The 18,365-nt window shown below is 43.2% G+C and overlaps 1 protein-coding gene across 2 annotated transcripts in view; it reads right to left on the bottom strand.

Moving 5' to 3' along the window:
- Window positions 1-635: 635 nt before the first annotated feature.
- The window catches only part of LOC137321897 (kinesin-like protein KIF24), a 74,951-nt gene continuing 57,221 nt past the window's right edge, over window positions 636-18,365 (bottom strand). For both annotated transcript variants that reach the window (XM_067984751.1, XM_067984743.1), the window contains exons 12-13: window positions 6,591-6,684; window positions 636-915 (exon numbers count right to left, since the gene is read on the bottom strand). In XM_067984751.1, coding sequence (XP_067840852.1) covers window positions 769-915; window positions 6,591-6,684 — 241 coding nt within the window. In that variant the 3' untranslated portion in view covers window positions 636-768. The remainder of the gene's footprint in view (window positions 916-6,590; window positions 6,685-18,365) is intronic.

The raw sequence follows: 18,365 nt of genomic DNA on the forward strand, positions 1-18,365 counted from the left end.
TACTAGCCCGAAACTGAACCCCCTCATCCTGTTCCCACAGTTTACTTTTAAGCAATTTGCCAATATTTACTTTTCCACACTGTTAACTATCTTCGATTCTCCAGATCACCTTTGAGAAATGCTTCTTTCAAGGCTTTCCTCATTACTCAACCCTCTGACACTGGCAATATGCCTTGTGGCTCTTCCTAGTGCTTGAATGTATCCCTTGTGCCTCGGATCAGAAATGGGCACAATACACAAGGTGTCGTCTGACCAGAACACCATTCTGTTTGATCATGACAACCTCTGACTTGTATTATACTTTTTTGGCTTTATAGTTAAACATTCTATTGGTTTTGTTTATTGTTGCTCTGCATTGGTTGGATATGTTGAGTATACTACTAGGTTTAGTACCCAACTCAACTCCAAAGCAATGCAGTTTATCTTTTACCCACACCCCGCCAAGAAGATTGTCAGTAGTTGGTCAAGACATACATGAACAATGGCCACTTGGACGAGCTACCAGAAGGTGATGTGCACTCTGGGAACCCAAGTCAGCAAGGCTGAGGCATGGAGAATGGGGGAGGAAATATAGTTTTAAATTTAGGATTCCAGACCTTTTCTGCATAAACAAAGTTTAAGATTAGATCTCAAAATGGAGAAGATATGTAAAGATTTATTTTTGTAACTTGCATTTAAATGAGAACAATCACTGCAAAAATTGTAGAATGGAGGTCAAGATATAGGCACTGGTTCTCTCTAGCTATTCCACTATAACGTACACTAAAGCTAAAATACAGACGACTTGGTGATTGAATTGTCACACATTGTCCCAGGATAAATTTGATACTTATGGATCTGGCCTTGCATGCGCTGGACGCATTTAGCTTTTAGCATCATGATCTCTTCCAGCTGTGTTACATAGTCCTTGAAATCCTGCCAAGAAATACAAATTATTGTTCAGGCAATTTTCTAATGTTGAAAATACTTACGCATAAGATAGACTGCACACCTATGTATCTAAGGGTTTCCATGGGAGAAGATGTGTTTACGAACACATTTCATATATATGTCACTTACAAAATGTTTTTATGGAGCACAATTGATCCACCTGATAATATTGATTTTTCCACTGAACAAGAAGGGATCATTGTTATTCATCTACTCATTGCTGATTATCTGTAGACTTCTTCAATATCCGATGCACCTGAAAGATTTGCTTTCCCGTAGAATTTGGTATCAGACAATTATTCTACTTAACCTAGCTGAGGTCATTAATTTATATTTATATTCATCTTCTGTATTTTTTAGGATATATCCCATAACAAACTATTTCTCATACTGGTAGCTATGGTATTCCACTGGGACTTGCAGAAGAAGATAAAGGTTTTGTGATCAAAACGTTGGGAGGTGGGAACCTAATTGAGATCACCAAGACAGGAGTGATAGGGGAGTGGGACTTAGTATGGGATAAGGTGCAAGTGGTGAAGTTTTGGACAAATTGATAACGAAGGATGGAATGCGGAAGGCTGGCAAGGAGATCATTGGAGTGATTGAGCGTGGAGCTGATGAACGAAAAGAAAGCGTTTCAGAAGCAGTAGGAGTGAGGTAAGGGTGGAGGGGATCAATATGGGTGGAGGTGGAAATGGGAAATAGATTTTTCTTGGTGATGGCTGATTTTTCTTGATAGAGTAAATAAGGAGGAACTTTTTCCACTGGCCGGAGGGTCAGTAACCAGAGGATACAGATTTAAGATAATTGGCAAAAGAACTTGGAGGGAAATGAAAATTTCTTTAATGCAGTGAGTTGTTATGACCTGGAATGCACTGCCTGAAAGGGTGGTGGAAGCAGATTCAATAGTAACTTTCAAAAGGGAATTGGATATATACCTGAAAAGGAAAAAATTGCAGGGCTAAGGGAAGGGGAATGGGACTAATTGGACAGCTCAAAGAGCTGGCACAAGCATGAAGGGCTGAATGGCTTCCTTCTGTGCTGTATGATTCTAAGATATAGGGTTTGAAATTCAGCTTGACAGAGGCGGCACACAATGGAGATCAATAACCATGACATGCAGTTGCTCCTCCCATAAAATAAATTTCTGAGGGAGCTTATCAAGGGGGGGAAAATGGACACTGAGCAAGAAAATAAGGAAATTTGAGGAGAGGGAGAGACCAAAAGCAGAGATGTTATGTTAAAATTGTACAGAACCTTGGTTAGACCACACTTGGAGTATTATGCACAGTTCTGGTCTCCATATTACAAAAAGGATGTAGAGGCAATGGAGAAGGTCCAAAAAAGATTTACAAGAATGATACCAGAACTGAGAGGTTATAACCTATCAGGAAAGACTGACGAGGCTAGTGCTCTTCTCTAGAAAAGAGACCTAATAGAGGTCTTTAAACTTATGAAGTGGTTTGATAGGGCAGGCGTAGAGATGTTTCCATTTGTGGAGGAGTCCAAAACTAGAGGTCATAAATATAAGATAGTCACTAATAAGTCCAATAAGGAATTCACAAGAAACTTGTTTATCCAGAGAGTGGTTAGAATGCGGAACTTGCTACCACATGGAGTAGTTGAGGTAAATAGCATAGGTGCCTTTAAGGGGAAGCTAGATAAACATGAGAGAGAAAGGAATAGAAGGATAAATTGATAGGGTTAGATGAAGTAGGGTGGGAGGAGGCTTGTGTGGAGCATAATCACCAGCACAGACCAGTTGCACCAAATGGCCTGTTTCTGTGCTATTGGCTATTTTGCCAAACACTATCATTTAAATTGGATCAGTATTTGAAAAAAAAACATAAAATAAGAAGGGAAAAGGGCAGGAAGTGGATTAGATTAGGTAGCTCCATGTGAAGAACTAGTACAAGCACATATTGAATAGCCTCTTCCTTTGCTGTAATTTCTAGGATTCTATGATTGAATGGAGTAAATCGATCTCCTGCTGTGCCAGTGAGGCATGAGAGAATGTTTGATTTGTCATCAAGGTTTCACTTCAGTGCAGTAGTGAGGGAATGCTTCACAATCAGGGTCTTTACATAAGAGCATAAGAAATAGGAGCAGAAGTAGGCCATACGGTCCCTTGAGCCTGCTCCACCATTCAATAAGATCATGGCTGATCTCTAACCTCAATTCCACTTTCCCGCCCGATCCCCATATCCCTTGATTCCCTTAGAGTCCAAAAATCAATCGATCTCATTCTTGAATATACTCAATGACTGAGCATTCACAGCACTCTGGGGTAGAGAATTCCAAAGATTCACAACCCGCTGAAGAAATTCCTCCTTAGTTCAGTCCTAAATGTCCGACCCCTTATCGTGAGACTATGTGCCCTAGTTCTAGACTTTCCAGCCAGGGGAAACATCCTCTCAGCATCTACCCTGTCAAGCCCTCTCAGAATCTTATATGTTTCAATGAGATCACCTCTCATTCATCTAAATTCTAAAGATAATAGGCCCATTCCACTCAATCTCTCCTCATAGGGCAACCCTCGCATCCCAGGAATCAATCTAGTGAACCTTCGTTGCACCGCCTCTAATGCAAGTATATCCTTCCTTAGGTAAGGAGACCAAAACTGCACACAGTACTCCAGGTGAGGTCTCACCAAAGCCCTGTACAATTGCAACAAGACTTCCTTACTCTTGTACTCCAACCCCCTTGCAATAAAGGCCAACATACCATTTGCCTTCCTAAATGCTTGCTGTATCTGCATATTAACTTTCTGTTTCATGTACAAGGACACCCAAATCCATCTGAACACCAATATTTAATAGTTTCTCACCATTTACAAAATATTCTGTTTTTTAATTTTTCCTACCAAAGTGAATAACCTCACATTTCCCCACATTATGCTCCATCTGCCACCTTCTTGCTCACTCACTTAAACTGTTGATATCCCTTTGCAGACTCTTTACGTCCTCATCACAGCTTACTTTATTTCCCACCTCAGCACACTTAGATACATTACACTTGGTCCCTTCATCTAAGTCATTAATATAGATTGTAAATAGCTGAGGCCCAAGCACCGATCCTGCGGCACCCCACTAGTTACAACCTGCCAACCTGAGAATGACCCGTTTATTCCTACTCTGTTTTCTGTCCGTTAACCCATCCTCAGTCCATGTTAATATATTACCCCCAATCCCATGAGCCCTAATCTTGTGTAACAACCTCTTATGTGGAGCCTTTTTGAATGCCTTTTGAAATTCCAAATATACTGCATCTACTGGATAAGACATTCGAGGCCCCATCTGCCTGCTCAGGTGGTCGTAAAAGATCCCATGGCACTATTCGAAGAAGAGCCGGGGAGTTCTTCACGGTGTCCTGGCTAATATTTATCCCTCAACCAACATCACTAAAAAAAACATTATCTAGTCATTAACTCGTTGCTGTTTGCGTGACTTTGCTGTGCGCAAATACAACAGTAACTAAACTTCAAAAGTATTTCATTGGCTGTAAAGCGCTTTGGGATCTCCTGAGGTCGTGATAGGCATTGTATCAATTTGGTTGGGAGACCAAAGTGGTTTATGGCAATTTGAAAAAAGTGAACAAAAAATGCCTAAGGGAAGCAACATGGGGACAAATTTTTTGTCAGTTTCCCGTCTGACAAGCCAGCCTGATTGACGGGCTGGTTTCAGTCGGTCAGGAGAAGAGCAAGGAAGAGGCAAGTGAACAGGTAGGTCTTAGAGTGTATGGATGGGAGGGGGGCATGGAGGCATCGGCGGGCCTGGGGGTCACAGGGAGGGGACTTAGTTATGGTGGGGGGGTCAGTCATGGGGGGGGATGGGTCGGAATCAGGGTTAATCACAGGGGTCGCGATCATTAGGGAGGGTCGCGATCATTTATTTTCGGAAGGCTTTTGATAAGGTCCCACACAAGAGGTTAGTGTGCAAAGTTAAAGCACATGAGACTGGGGGGGAATATACTGGCATGGATAGAGAATTTGTTGACAGACAGGAAACAGAGAGTAGGAATAAACAGGTCTTTTTCCGGATGGCAGGCAGTGACTAGTGGGGTACCGCAGGGATCAGTGCTTGGGCCCCAGCTAGTCACAATATATATCAATGATTTGGATGAGAGAACTAGATGTAACATTTCCAAGTTTGCAGATGACACAAAGCTGGGGTGGAATGTGAGCTGTGAGGAGAATGCAAAGAGGCTCCAATGTGATTTAGACAAGTTGGGTGAGTGGGCAAGAACATGGCAGGTGCAGTATAATGTGGATAAATGTGAGGTTATCCACTTTGGTTGTAAAAACAGAAAGGCAGATTATTATGTGAATGGTGATAGATTGGGAAAAGGGGAGGTGCAACGAGACTTGGGTGTCCTTGTACACCAGTCGCTGAAAGCGATCATTCAGGTGCAGCAAGCAGTTAGGAAGGCGAATGGTATGTTGGCCTTCATTGCAAGAGGATTTGAGTACAAGAGCAGGGATGTCTTACTGCAGTTATACAGGGCCTTGATGAGACCTCATCTGGAGTACTGCGTGCAGTTTTGGTCTCCTTATCTGAGGAAGGATATCCTTGCCATGGAGGGAGTGCAACAAAGGTTTCCCAGACTGATTCCTGGGATGGCAGGACTGACGTATGAGGAGAGATTGGGTCGACTAGGCCTATATTCACTAGAGTTTAGAAGAATGAGAGGTGATCTCATCAAAACATATAAAATTCTAACAGGACTAGACAGACGAGATGCAGGGAGGATGTTCCCGATGGCTGGGGAGTCCAGAACCAGGGGTCACAGTCTCAGAATAAGGGGTATGCCATTTAGAACCGAGATGAGGAGAAATTTCTTCACTCAGAGGGTGGTGAACCTGTGGAATTCTCCACCACAGAAGGCAGTGGAGGCCAAGTCATTAGATGTATTCAAGAAGGAGATAGATATATTTCTTAATGCTAAAGGGATCAAGGGATATGGAGAAAAAGCGGGAACAGGGTACTGAGTTAGACGATCAGCCATGATCATTTTGAATGGCGGAGCAGGCCCGAAGGGCCAAATGGCCTACTCTTGCTCCTATTTTCTATGTATTGAGGGGGCGTTGGCAATCGTAGGGGGGGTTGCTGCAGGTAGGCTTGTTGGGCCTGGGGGAACTACGCCTGCTCCTCCGGGCCCACAAGCTGTGCCAGAAAGACACTCACCTGCAGTTTCCGGCCTTCTTGCCTCCACTCATGGGGTGTGGAGGAGAAGGCCCAGGAATCGCGGCCCTGAGGGGTTGAAATCGCAAAACTTTTCAAAATGGAGGCCCGTAGCCTCCTTGAAAGGTTTTCGTGACCAACCCACATCCTGAGTGCAGGTTGGGCGCCCGCCCCGGTGAAAAACGGAAATGGGCAGGTCTGAAATTGTTGCAATTTTCAATGCTCCCCATCCCAACCCACCCATTTTTCCCATTTAAAATCCTGCCCTATGTGTCTGTTTTAGAATAGCTCCTTTAGCCCACTTTGTTACCACCTGAGCTTTTTAAATGCATAATGAAAATTCCTGTGACTGGTGGTTTAAAATCGTTGCCCACAGTACGTGATTGAAAAGATTGCCTTTTATTATTAAAGAATGTAGTTGTTTGAAAATATTCCTCCGCTTTGCCTAGTTTTAGGATTAGGTTTTAAGAAATCTCTTACCAATATTGTTAGTTTGTTCAGCAAATGTTCTTCCTTTTCAAAAAGACCTAACATTTCTTCTAGCTGCTCACAATGGGCTTGGACGACAAGTTTCCTAGAGTGCAAAGAACAAATGGTTTGAAATTACTGCTTCTTGTTGTTGAACTAGAACTAGTACATAGAAAGCTTTATTTGCGAATCAGTACAGACAGGAGACACAGTAGCCGAGAAATAGCAATAGAAAAAGGAAAAACAAAAACAAAATAGACCAAAGCACTCCCGCTCCCATACATATAGTTAAACAAATGATAGAACATTCTGTATTACCAGAGGCTCTGAATAAAATAATAGTTTTTAGGTGAAAGTTGCAAGGAGACTTGAAGGTGAAGCCAGAAGGAAAGGCTTTTGGAATCTCTAATACAGGCCAAAATACTGTCAATTCTATGGTGCACACAAATCTCTCAGCTTTGAAATAATTTTCTTAGGTTGCATGAAAACACAGCTCTCTTGACCTGCAATTCATTGCCCCATGGAATAGTAGGGCACAGGATGTCATTTGTGATTCCCATTGTGGCACGTTCTTGTAATCAACTGTCTAGCTCACCCAGAGAGCTGCAGACTATGTAGTAGTCTACAAGGAGGGTGGGAAAAGTTAGTGGGTCAATTACCCTTTGCAACTCTTTGCATCCCTAATTCCCTATAAAGAGTATTTGTGGATGCTTAACATCAGGTTTCAAGTTCATATTCCCTACAGCATGTGTTTAGCTCATAGAAATGTAGAAAATCTCAATGCTGGAATAAACAACATTCGTGAATTTCTGAGGTTTTGGCCTCAGTGGGATCGTTATCTGGATGGGGGTTAGCAGGGATGGAAACTGTATTGGCGGTAGAGGGCGGGGAAGACCCATTTACACCAGGTCTTCACCCCATTTTGGATCTTGCTTGGGGAATGGGGGTGGGATTTACTGGCCACGTCAGAGAAAGAGGCGTGACTGGTGGGATGACGCTACCTAGCAAAATTCCCGCCAGTTCCACCTCTCACGGCCCCAGCATTGCAGGTTCCAGGTGACAGAAGTGGGGCACATCAAATATGGAAAGCCTGCTCCTTATCAACTGCACACAATTAATACAAAAATGCCTGAAGATTCCTCATACAGGAATTCGCCTCCAGGATACATTTGACTACAAAGCACATGTCAGATGTCACACGTTGCATGTACTAAAAAAGCAGGAGCTTAACAAAGATGCACTTAAATAATTTTGCTTTTTGTTACCTTAGTACATTTGTTATCGTGGTTAACCTAATTATAGAACACTCCAAATATTTTTATGAAATTATGATTCTGAACAATAGTTAATTCTCACTATTCTTATACAATAATAGGAAATGCTTAGAACTATGGTTCTTTATTACTGGTTGTAATGCTTTAGAAATGATTAGAAATAATATGTTTTGTGTTCATCTTTTAAAGTTAATGTCAAATTGTATACAGATTTGGATTAGCTGAATGTAAAGTAGGCACTATGTAAAAGCAAGTTGCTATTATAACATTTTTCACTCCCTAAATTACAATATACTGTACTTCTACTGCTGTCTTTCGGATGAGACGGTAAATCAAGGAACCATCCGCCTGCTTAAAATGGATATAAATTTATCTCAAGACACTATTCGAAGAAGAGCACATGAACATACAAAATTGACGAGCAGGAAAAAAACAGCTGGTCCATCAAGCCTGCCACCCTAAACAGGGAAGTTCTCCTCTGTGTCCTGGCCAATATTTATTCCTCAAGTAACACCACCAAAACAGGTTATCCGGTCACTTATCTCACTGCTGTTTGTAAGAATTTGCTGTGCACAATCTGGCTGCTATATTTGTCTAGATTACAACAGTGACTACATTTCAAACGTACTTAAATGGTTGTGAAGTGCTTTGGGATGTCCTGAAGTGCTATATAAATTCCAACTTCTTTCTTTCGATATATAGTTTATAAATCTTACATCTTGTGCACTTCTTGTTTACAAAAACTTATTTCCTTTCACCTTTTTGTGTCACCTTTTTTCTATTATAAATTCCTATGTCCATAATTATAATGGAAAGGGCCTATTTAAACTTGACACCCAGTAATTACATCTTCCCATCATTGGTGGCACAATAGCGCCTAGGTTTTGTATCTCCCAACTCCTCAGTTTATACTGCAAAGAAATTCCGATGTTCCAACCAAATCTACTTCTTTACTTCCCAAATTAATGCAAGCTTTGTTTTTCAACTATAAAATGAAATAAAACTATTATATAAAATTAATAAATATAAACAGAATGCATGACTTTAAAATAGGGACTGAATTACATCAGCATAACCACGCTAAACTTTAAGATTACATTTGGTCTTGACTCTCTTGTGCAACACCATGGAACTAGTAATAATAGCCCCTTTTAATGCAATCTTTAGGACAAGGATACAAAGTCATAAAGGGAGAGTTTTATGTAAGAAGCCGTAAATGTAGGTAAACGTTTGCATGGTTCTGCTCCTGGCACGGAGCCTTGCTTGATGGGAGCGCAAATAGGGCGGGCAAGTCAGCATGTCTGATTTGTGACAGTCCTGATTTCCTGGTAATTAATTTTAACCCCAGAAAATCAGTACTGCTGCAAATTGGACATGCTAACCTCGTACGTGATTCTCTGATCTGTGCTACGATTGAGTAAGGCTCCATGCTGGCAACAGAGTTTTACAAAATTTACCATTATATGTCACATCAGAAAGTGACAATCTAGCAATCTAGTGGTCAGCTTTATAATAGCTATTATTAAAAATATATAATCTGAAACGTGCAATGCCGCAATCCTTATTCCATAGAAAATAGTAATGATTAATGATAGAGATATATGAGCAAACTCATTACGGAATGAGGTGCAAGCTAGTGTCCAACTTAGACGACGTAGCAGTCATAATGTTTCACTCAAGCATGAAACTTTAGATTAATAGGTACAACAGGTTAATTCAGGACTTCAGAAATGGACAGAACATTTTTCAACTCAATCATAAATTGGCACAGTGCTATCAAACAGTATAATAACTCAAACTCAGAAGAAACAATGGAATTCATCATCCTGGAACAAGTTAAGTCAGTTCACCAGAGAATTCTTATCCTTCACTAGATTATTTTCACACTGTTGAGATTTATTATTTACACACATACTTAATTGGTGAGAAGTGCTTTACCCTGGTTTAGGCTGCCTAAAAATGCAGTTCATTAGCTCCTAGCTAGAATTGATGCTGAAAAATGCAAGGGTTTTAATTCTTTGGCAGAGACTTTCTGAATCTGCTGAAAGGGAGGTTTTCTTCCCACCTTCCCCAATTTTCTCCTCTCATTTCCTGAAGATACTGACTCCTGCTGGGTATAGTTCCATGGCATGACCGCCTCCACTACTTAGTCCAAGTGACTATTCATAAACCGTGTCAACAGGCTTCTCAGCTGTGGAAGGCATCACAGCAGAATCCTGTTTTTAACACAAGCACACTTTATAGTATGAATAATTAGACAGTAATCAGAAGCAGGAACCTTAGTTGATTTTTTCCTCCTTAGTCATTGTCTAATTAGAAGATTATGCTATTGGGTTAGATAAAGAGGGGTGGGACGAGGCTCAGGGGAGCATAAACACCGGCATGGACCAGTTGGGCTGAATGGCCTGTTTCTGTGCTGTGCATTTTATGTAATTTGCCAGCCTAACAAAGTTCTGTGTGCTGTAATGCTGTGGAAGGAACTGGAGGAGCGGAATACAATTTATAATTCTGTAATTCCGGTGGGCTGAACGTTATCTCCAGATTATTTTCACAGGAGAGCAACATAACCTTGACCAGCAACAGATATACTACTACTATTTTGTTTTTGAATTGATGTGAGGATTCTACAATCATTTCAATGAAAACTAAATACAAATATTCCTTTTGAGACTTGTTGGTGACTCCATTGAATACAAGTAGCTCTGAGATTGAGTTATTTGGGACAGATACTGCACACCATTGGGTGGCTTCTCCTTCAGCAGTATTCAGGTAAGATTTCTTATAGTGAATCATCACTTGTGGTAGAAATTGTTGACAATTTGTAAAAAAGTTTTTTTTTTGTAGTTTGTTACCATTAGACATGTCCAAGTGCAATTAAATTCCCAGAGTTGCAAATGAATTTATTCATTCTAGTTTCAAGTGTTTTTATATGTATAAAAGTAATCTGGTCATGTCATTGCCATAATGAAGTTGACCTTAAGTCTTTGGCCTGAAAACCCACTCGTTGGTGCTGGCTTTGAGTCCATGATTAACCCAATGTTTTGGCCATAGCTGGTGGAAACAGGAATACAAGAGAAAATTGGTGATAAAAATTAGTTAAAATTAGGTTTTTTTTTGTTAAAAAGGAAAAAGGATTAAAATAGATAATTAGGCAGTAAACAATTAAAATTAAATTTAATATGATGAAAATAGGACAAAGATTGGGAGAAAGGAATGTAAGGAATCTTACAACACCAGGTTATAGTCCAACAGTTTTATTTGAAAAACACAAGCTTTCGGAGGCTTTCTCCTTCGTCAGGTGAAGTGTGGGATTCCTTGAATGTTACCGCATTTATAGTCAGAGAACAATACCTGGTGATTACAGATAATCTTTCCAACTGCCCGTTGTCAAGGCAATCAAAGTGTTCAGACAGAGAGATGTTACATACCGGACTACCAAATATACAAACGGCCAGAACAAAAGACAGAGAGAGAGAGAGAGAGAGAGAGAGAAAAACATCCGAAAGGAAGAGAAAGACAGAGAATGACCCGTTGTATTAAAACAAGATAATTTTTTTTCGCTGGTGGGGTTACGTGTAGCGTGACATGAACCCAAGATCCCGGTTCAGGCCGTCCTCATGGGTGCGGAACTTGGCTATCAATTTCTGCTCGACGATTTTGCGTTGTCGTGTGTCTCGAAGGCCGCCTTGGAGAACGCTTACCCGAAGATCGGTGGCTGAATGAACAGCGAAGAATCGCATAGACCTCCTCAGAAGACTAACGCAACCAACAGAGTACTCTTCGTCGTCCAGTACTTCCCCGGAACGGAGAAACTACGCCATGATCTCCGCAACCTTCAACATGTCATCGATGACGACGAACACCTCACAAAGGCCATCCCCACACCTCCACTACTCGCCTTCAAACAGCCACCCAACCTCAAACAGACCATCGTTCGCAGCAAATTACCCAGCTTTCAGGAGAACAGCGTCCACAACACCACACAACCCTGCCACGGCAACCTCTGCAAGACATGCCAGATCGTCGACACAGATACCACCATCACACGAGAGGACACCACCCACCAGGTACATGGTTCATACTCCTGTGACTCGGCCAACGTTGTCTACCTCATACGTTGCAGGAAAGGATGCCCCAGAGCATGGTACATTGGCGAGACCATGCAGACACTGCGACAACGGATGAACGGACACCGCGCATCAATCGCCAGACAGGAGGGTTCCCTACCAGTCGGGGAACACTTCAGCAGTCAAGGACATTCAGCCACCGATCTTCGGGTAAGCATTCTCCAAGGCGGCCTTCGAGACACACGACAACGCAAAATCGTCGAGCAGAAATTGATAGCCAAGTTCCGCACCCATGAGGACGGCCTCAACCGGGATCTTGGGTTCATGTCACGCTACATGTAACCCCACCAGCGAAAAAAAATTATCTTGTTTTAATACAACGGGTCATTCTCTGTCTTTCTCTTCCTTTCGGATGTTTCTCTCTCTCTCTGTCTGTCTTTTGTTTTGGCCGTTTGCATATTTGGTAGTCCGGTATGTAACATCTCTCTGTCTGAACACTTTGATTGCCTTGACAACGGGCAGTTGGAAAGATTATCTGTAATCACCAGGTATTGTTCTCTGACTATAAATGCGGTAACATTCAAGGAATCCCACACTTCACCTGACGAAGGAGAATGCCTCCGAAAGCTTGTGATTTTCAAATAAAACTGTTGGACTATAACCTGGTGTTGTAAGATTCCTGACATTTGTCAACCCCAGTCCATCACCGGCATCTCCACATCAGGGAGAAAGGATGAGGAACAAGCAGAAATAAAGTTCATTTTTGCAGTTAGAATTAATATTACAATAATAAAGCTTCTCCTAGCATAGTATTCCCCAACATAGTATAACCCTCATATAAAAAACAGTACAATTACGTGTGCTCCTTATTGTCCATCACCCTTCCCGTGTCAGTACAGTATAACTTATTCATGTTTTCTGAGTCACACTTGCACTTGAATGGGTGAAATAAACCAGCAACAAATCACAACTGAACCGGTATGGAATGTGCTTAAACCGGCAATGAAAACTATCAGCAATTTCAAAAAATTTCCAATCAAAGTTCAATAGCAGTCACTAATAGCATAGAGCAGAAGCAGGGACAAACATTTTGTCTGCCTACACACTCTCAGTAAGCACACAGATTAAGGTGGGTGCCCTTCTTGCTACTTTAATCTGGTTGCATGAAGAAGAGGAGGAAGAGAAGGCTTCCCTGCCACAAGGAGCATCAGTTGGGTCTCTTAGAAGACAAGAAGTAAGATAGGCTGCTCGAAGAAGGCCTTACCCCGCTCCTAGGGTTTACAGGCCCTGAGTGACTTTCCCGGATCTATCAGAGGAGCAGTGCACGAGGAGGCTGCCCTTCTCCAAGCAGGTTGTCGCGGACCTCTGCAGCCTCCTGCAACAAATCCTACTGCCTGCTGGCCCAGGTGGCCATGCTTTGCCTGTGGCAGTCAAAGTCACCACAACCCATAACATTTTTGCCTCAGGATCTTTCCAGCTTGCTACAGGGACATTTCCTGCATCTCAGCCTGCAGTTCATACGTGCAAGAATTAAGCAGGTCACCAATGCCCTCTTTGCCAGGGCCAACAACTACATCTCCTTCCCAATGGACACCAGCATTCAAAATAAAAAGGCTCTGGGATTTGCTGCAGTGGCTCGATTCCCTTGTGTGCAAGTGGTCATTGCCTACACACATGTAGTCAACAGGGCACCATTCGTTAATTAGAAGGGATTTTATTCCATCAGTGTTCAGCTCATCTGTGATCACCAGCAGCAGATCATGAATGAATGTACCAGGTTTCTAGGCATCTGTCAAGAAGCGTTCATCCTGCACCAGTCATCCTCCACCAATCCATGCGTCGAGGAACTTTAGAGGATAGCTGCTTAGGGACAATGGCTACTCCTTCCACACATGGTTGCGGAGGTGTCTCATCAACCCCAGTCCCCTGAACAGCTGAAGCCCTGGGACTACCAGGATGATCATAAAGCAAACTAAGGGGCTCCTGAGACAATGGTTTAGGTGCCCGGATATGTCTGGGGGCTCACTTAAATACAGCCCACAGGGAGTCTCACGCATCACAGTAGTATGCTGCATGTCGCACAACCTCGCTATACAAAAAGGATTGCACATGGAGGAGGAACGGCAAAAGGAATACTCATAATCTGATGAGGAAGATCTGGGATAAGGCGAGGAAGGAGCAGAAAGGGAGGGTCATTACACCACTGCAGCCAGAGATGCCAGAGTTGACTTGATAGCTCAGCGCTTCGATTGATCTGCTCATTCCCCTGAAATGTTACACATTCCCCCTCTGCATTAACAGTCCTTGTTACCTCTTTCACCATTCCCTTGACCCTGCAATAAAGAACATTTGAAACGTTCATCCAACTATCATATCTATGACACCCTGACAATACAGACTCAGTTGTTGCTTTGAAACCACACTACAGACAAAATTGCCCAGTGTGAAAAGGGTAATGCTTTAATGTCAAAAACAACAGGCCAGATTTTGCTCTAAAAATAACAGCAAGCCTAACAGCGCTGACCGTTATTTCATTGCAAATTGGACAGCAACTTCCAGCGACTGCACGTGCGCAGTTAAACGCAGAAATCCGAAATTGCTGTACCAGATGCCCTGCTCCTCGAGAAGCTTTGCGGGAAGGGGATCTCACCGGCTGACTTACAGTTGAAATGACTGCAACAGCGTGAAGTTCCTCTACTGCCCTGATGGAAACAAAGTAATTGCGCAAGAAAAAGGTACGTCAAATTTTTTTAAGTCTAAGCAAACTTTTAACTTTTAATGACTGCCAAACAACCTCTCTGGCACTGAAAATTTACTTTTACAAGTGTAGAGTCTCGTTCATTCAGATTTTAATTGTTGGACATTTTTTTAAAAATTAATATTTTTTTTACTTTTTCTTTCTGTCTCTTTTAATTCAATATTTCTTACCCTCTCTTTATTTTGCTTTCTGTAAATGATTTGACATTGAATTTACTATTCTAACTTACACTTCCTGGTTCTGTGTCTGCACTGCTTATTAACATGCTTCAATCTGATTGAATAAGGGGATACAGCAACTTGCTCCATTCACACAGGTCACAGATACCCAGGAGAGGGCGCCGTGCTGGACTGAGGACCCGATAAGAGGAACTTGCAGCACAAAAGCCCATGAAAAAGGGCAAGTCCAAGTCTAATGAGCGGCGGGAGCCGTTCGTTTGCCACTCAGCGCAAAATTACCCAGTAATTGCCCTGAACTAATTTTTCACCCAAGTGTCAACCCACAGTGTTTTTCTTCAATGATGGTTACCTAACACTACCACTCCTACAAGGTGTTCCCCCATCAGCTTCAGCATAGCTGGTGGAAGGCTGCTCTGGTTCATGTAAGGACCTTGGAGATGCTCGTGGCAGGTGACCTCTAGGAGTTCAGACCTGAAAGAGCCCAGCAGTAGGCTGCAGCACTTCGACTTCTGCCGGAACAGTCTGGGTATTGGTTAAGGGACGGCGAAGGAGCTGGCGTACTGACATCCTGAGAGAGAGAGCAACATGCATCGCCCCCATTGTGATACTGCCACACCCATGGGGCTGTGCATCATCACTCCCACTTATCTGTGGGAGAGCAGACTTGAGCAGATCAGTGATGCCTTTACAGCTCCTATCAATGTGGCCCACCAGTGGAGCATACATTGGAGCCCAGAGTCTGGATAGCAGCAGTATGAGCTTCCATCAGTTTGAGCTGGTGACACAGGCTCCTGGTGTGAGGATGTCCACGGAGGTTGCCACATGCTCCATGGAAGACTGCAGAGCACTTATGCCCTGCGACAGGAAGCTACACAAGCTGGAAGTGGACTCCCCAAACTTTCAGACATGGTACGGCATCTCCTTGGCAGCCTTTCCAATACATCATATAATTGCATGTGTGCAGAAAAGAGTTTTCTTTAGAAGGCTGAGCAATTGAAGTCAACATCTCTGTCCTCCTCAGCAGAGCTTAGAGCAGAGCTTGCCCTCCAGCAAGCCATCACTAGAGCTGTCCTTTCCACTAGTCCCTGCTCATTCGTGCTGAGTGCTTCATCAAGTGCATACTCCTCTAACTTTGTCTAACCCATCTGAGGTGCCAATCTCTGTGATGGTGATTGGGAGGGATGGAGTACGTGACTGTTCATTTTCCGGAGGATAGTCCACCTCCAAATTCTCCTCGATGGGGTCCAGGTGCTGAGAAGGGCTTAGGGATAGGAAAAAGGGATAAGAGTTAGTATGGCATTGGCAGGTTAGGTAGTAGCAGATGACAGATCCATTATGCAACATGACACTGTTAAGCTGCTTGAATGTGCAACTGCTTGAAGTAAATGAAAAGTTACTAGTAATAAGCAGACACCTTGTTCAATTAAGCACCCAGGCTTGTCATCTCCAAAACTTGGCGCTTTGCTAAACTAATGATGTTCAGGCCTGCCAGCTCCATTTCACTCAGGACCTGAATGTTGGGTGTCCTCCCCCGAATGTTGTGAACCGTTTTATCCTGCAGAAGGGGAGAGGGTTAGTGAATGGCTATTGAGAAGGAATGGGCCTGCTTCTTCATTTAGTGCTTATGAAGCAAACTGCAAGCAGGATGGGGAGGTGTTCAATGGAGTGTGAAATGAGGAAGGAGTAATCAGAGGAGTTCCTTGTTCTGCAGTTACAACCATGCAAGATCAGAATGCTGTTAGTGACTGCTATGAAGGCAGCATGCAAGAGGTGAGTTTGTGTTTGGAATGAGAATAAGAAGCAGTATAGTGTCCCATGGTGATTGGTTGAGAAACAGGTGATGCAAGGGAGGGAAGCATTTAGAGTGCTGGGAGCAGGGGGATAGTACTGTTGCCAGGTGTCACACAGAGAGATGGAGAAATGAAGAGCTGCACTCACGCTTGCTGCTCTGGTCAGGTTTTTGAAGCATTTCCTGCATTGAATCCAGGTCCTGGGATGATGCTCATGGAAATGACCATCTCTGCCTCTTTTCTCCAGGAGTGCTGTACGTTGGCTGTTGGATTTTTCTTCCCATTAGTGAGAAAGATAACGTCCCACCTTGCCCTCACCTCTTTCACCAGTACCTCCAGGAAGGCATCAGAGAATTTGTGAGCAGCCTTGCAAGTCATTTCTTCCTTACAGCAGTATCAGAAACAAACCAGAAGTGAATGCAACCTCCCGTTAAGAAGTGTGTTCAGCCTTTATGGGCCTCTGGAGGCCCGTTGGAAATCCCACCCTGAAAGTGGGTAGCCTGCCAGTCAGATGCAAATGGGGCCTGTTGTTAAAATCAGCAAGGCCTCACATTGACGACGTCAGGCGGATTGGGTGCTCATCCTGGCTTTGCTAGCCTGAAACCTGCTCCCAGTTAAAATTCCTCCTTATTCTTTCATTTCCACTCTTACTACCTCACTAACGTTGAACATAGATCATGCCCATATAAACGTTGCTAGTGGTAAAGGCAGAAGTTGATTTAAAAGGCCCCAAAACTATTATGAAAAGATTTGTAAAAAGCTTATGGGTGTTAAATTGCATAATCCCTGAAAACGGGCACAGGGATTGAGGTACGTGATTAACCCGTGCCCGATAGTTGCAATGCAGGCAGCAAGTTACATTCGTGCTGCCTGCTGTTTTAAATGATTGCTGCGTGCAGCCAGCGTTAACTGCATTGTTGATTGTCTGCATGCATCAGCAGGGGCCCCCGATGTTGCGAGTGGCACTTCTTAAAGGCAGCCTGCACCTCTTAAAGGGGAGGTGCATTGTGGCTGCAAGCGGTGGGAGTCGTTTCAAAACTGAATCTGTGCATAGTACTTTGAAGAATGGCTGTGCCTGGGAGAGAGCGTGCACCAAGGTTCTCTGATGTTGCACTGGAGGCCTTGGTGCAAGAGGTGGAGAGAAAGAGGGGCATCCTGCATCTGCAGGACATAAGCTGGAGGAAGGAGCAGAAGAGGTAAATGTCAGGACCATAGCTCCAAGAACATGAATGCAATGTGGAAAGAAGTTCAATGATTTAACACAAATTGTCACGGTGAGTGAGTTCAAACTTCAAGTGGCACATCGTACCAACTGCACCACTAGCCTCATCCACTGCTCAATTCACTACAACCCCATCACCCACCTACCAACAATCTCTTTGTCAGTACTGAACCATTCAAATCATATGCTTTATCTTACCCTCACACACTTAGCACTGTTGCAACCGACAACTCACAGTTCACACACACCGGTAGCTATTCAACCATGACAGCCACATCACTCCAAACATCTTGCAGGACACTCACTGACTTTCTTGCAGGAGAAGGTGGCGGATAACAAGAGGCAGCAGCAAGTGGCAGTGGCTCCATGGAACACAAACCTGCTATCCTCTCAGGATGACAGCATTCCTGCTCCCACCCCTGCCATTCCGCCAGTGCCCTTCCTGTTGCCTGTTAGGTAGCCAGCCCACTCCCTGTAGATTTTTAATACTTTACCCA

The sequence above is a fragment of the Heptranchias perlo genome, chromosome 1, assembly GCF_035084215.1.
Source record: "Heptranchias perlo isolate sHepPer1 chromosome 1, sHepPer1.hap1, whole genome shotgun sequence".
NCBI classification, from domain to species: Eukaryota; Metazoa; Chordata; class Chondrichthyes; order Hexanchiformes; family Hexanchidae; genus Heptranchias; species Heptranchias perlo.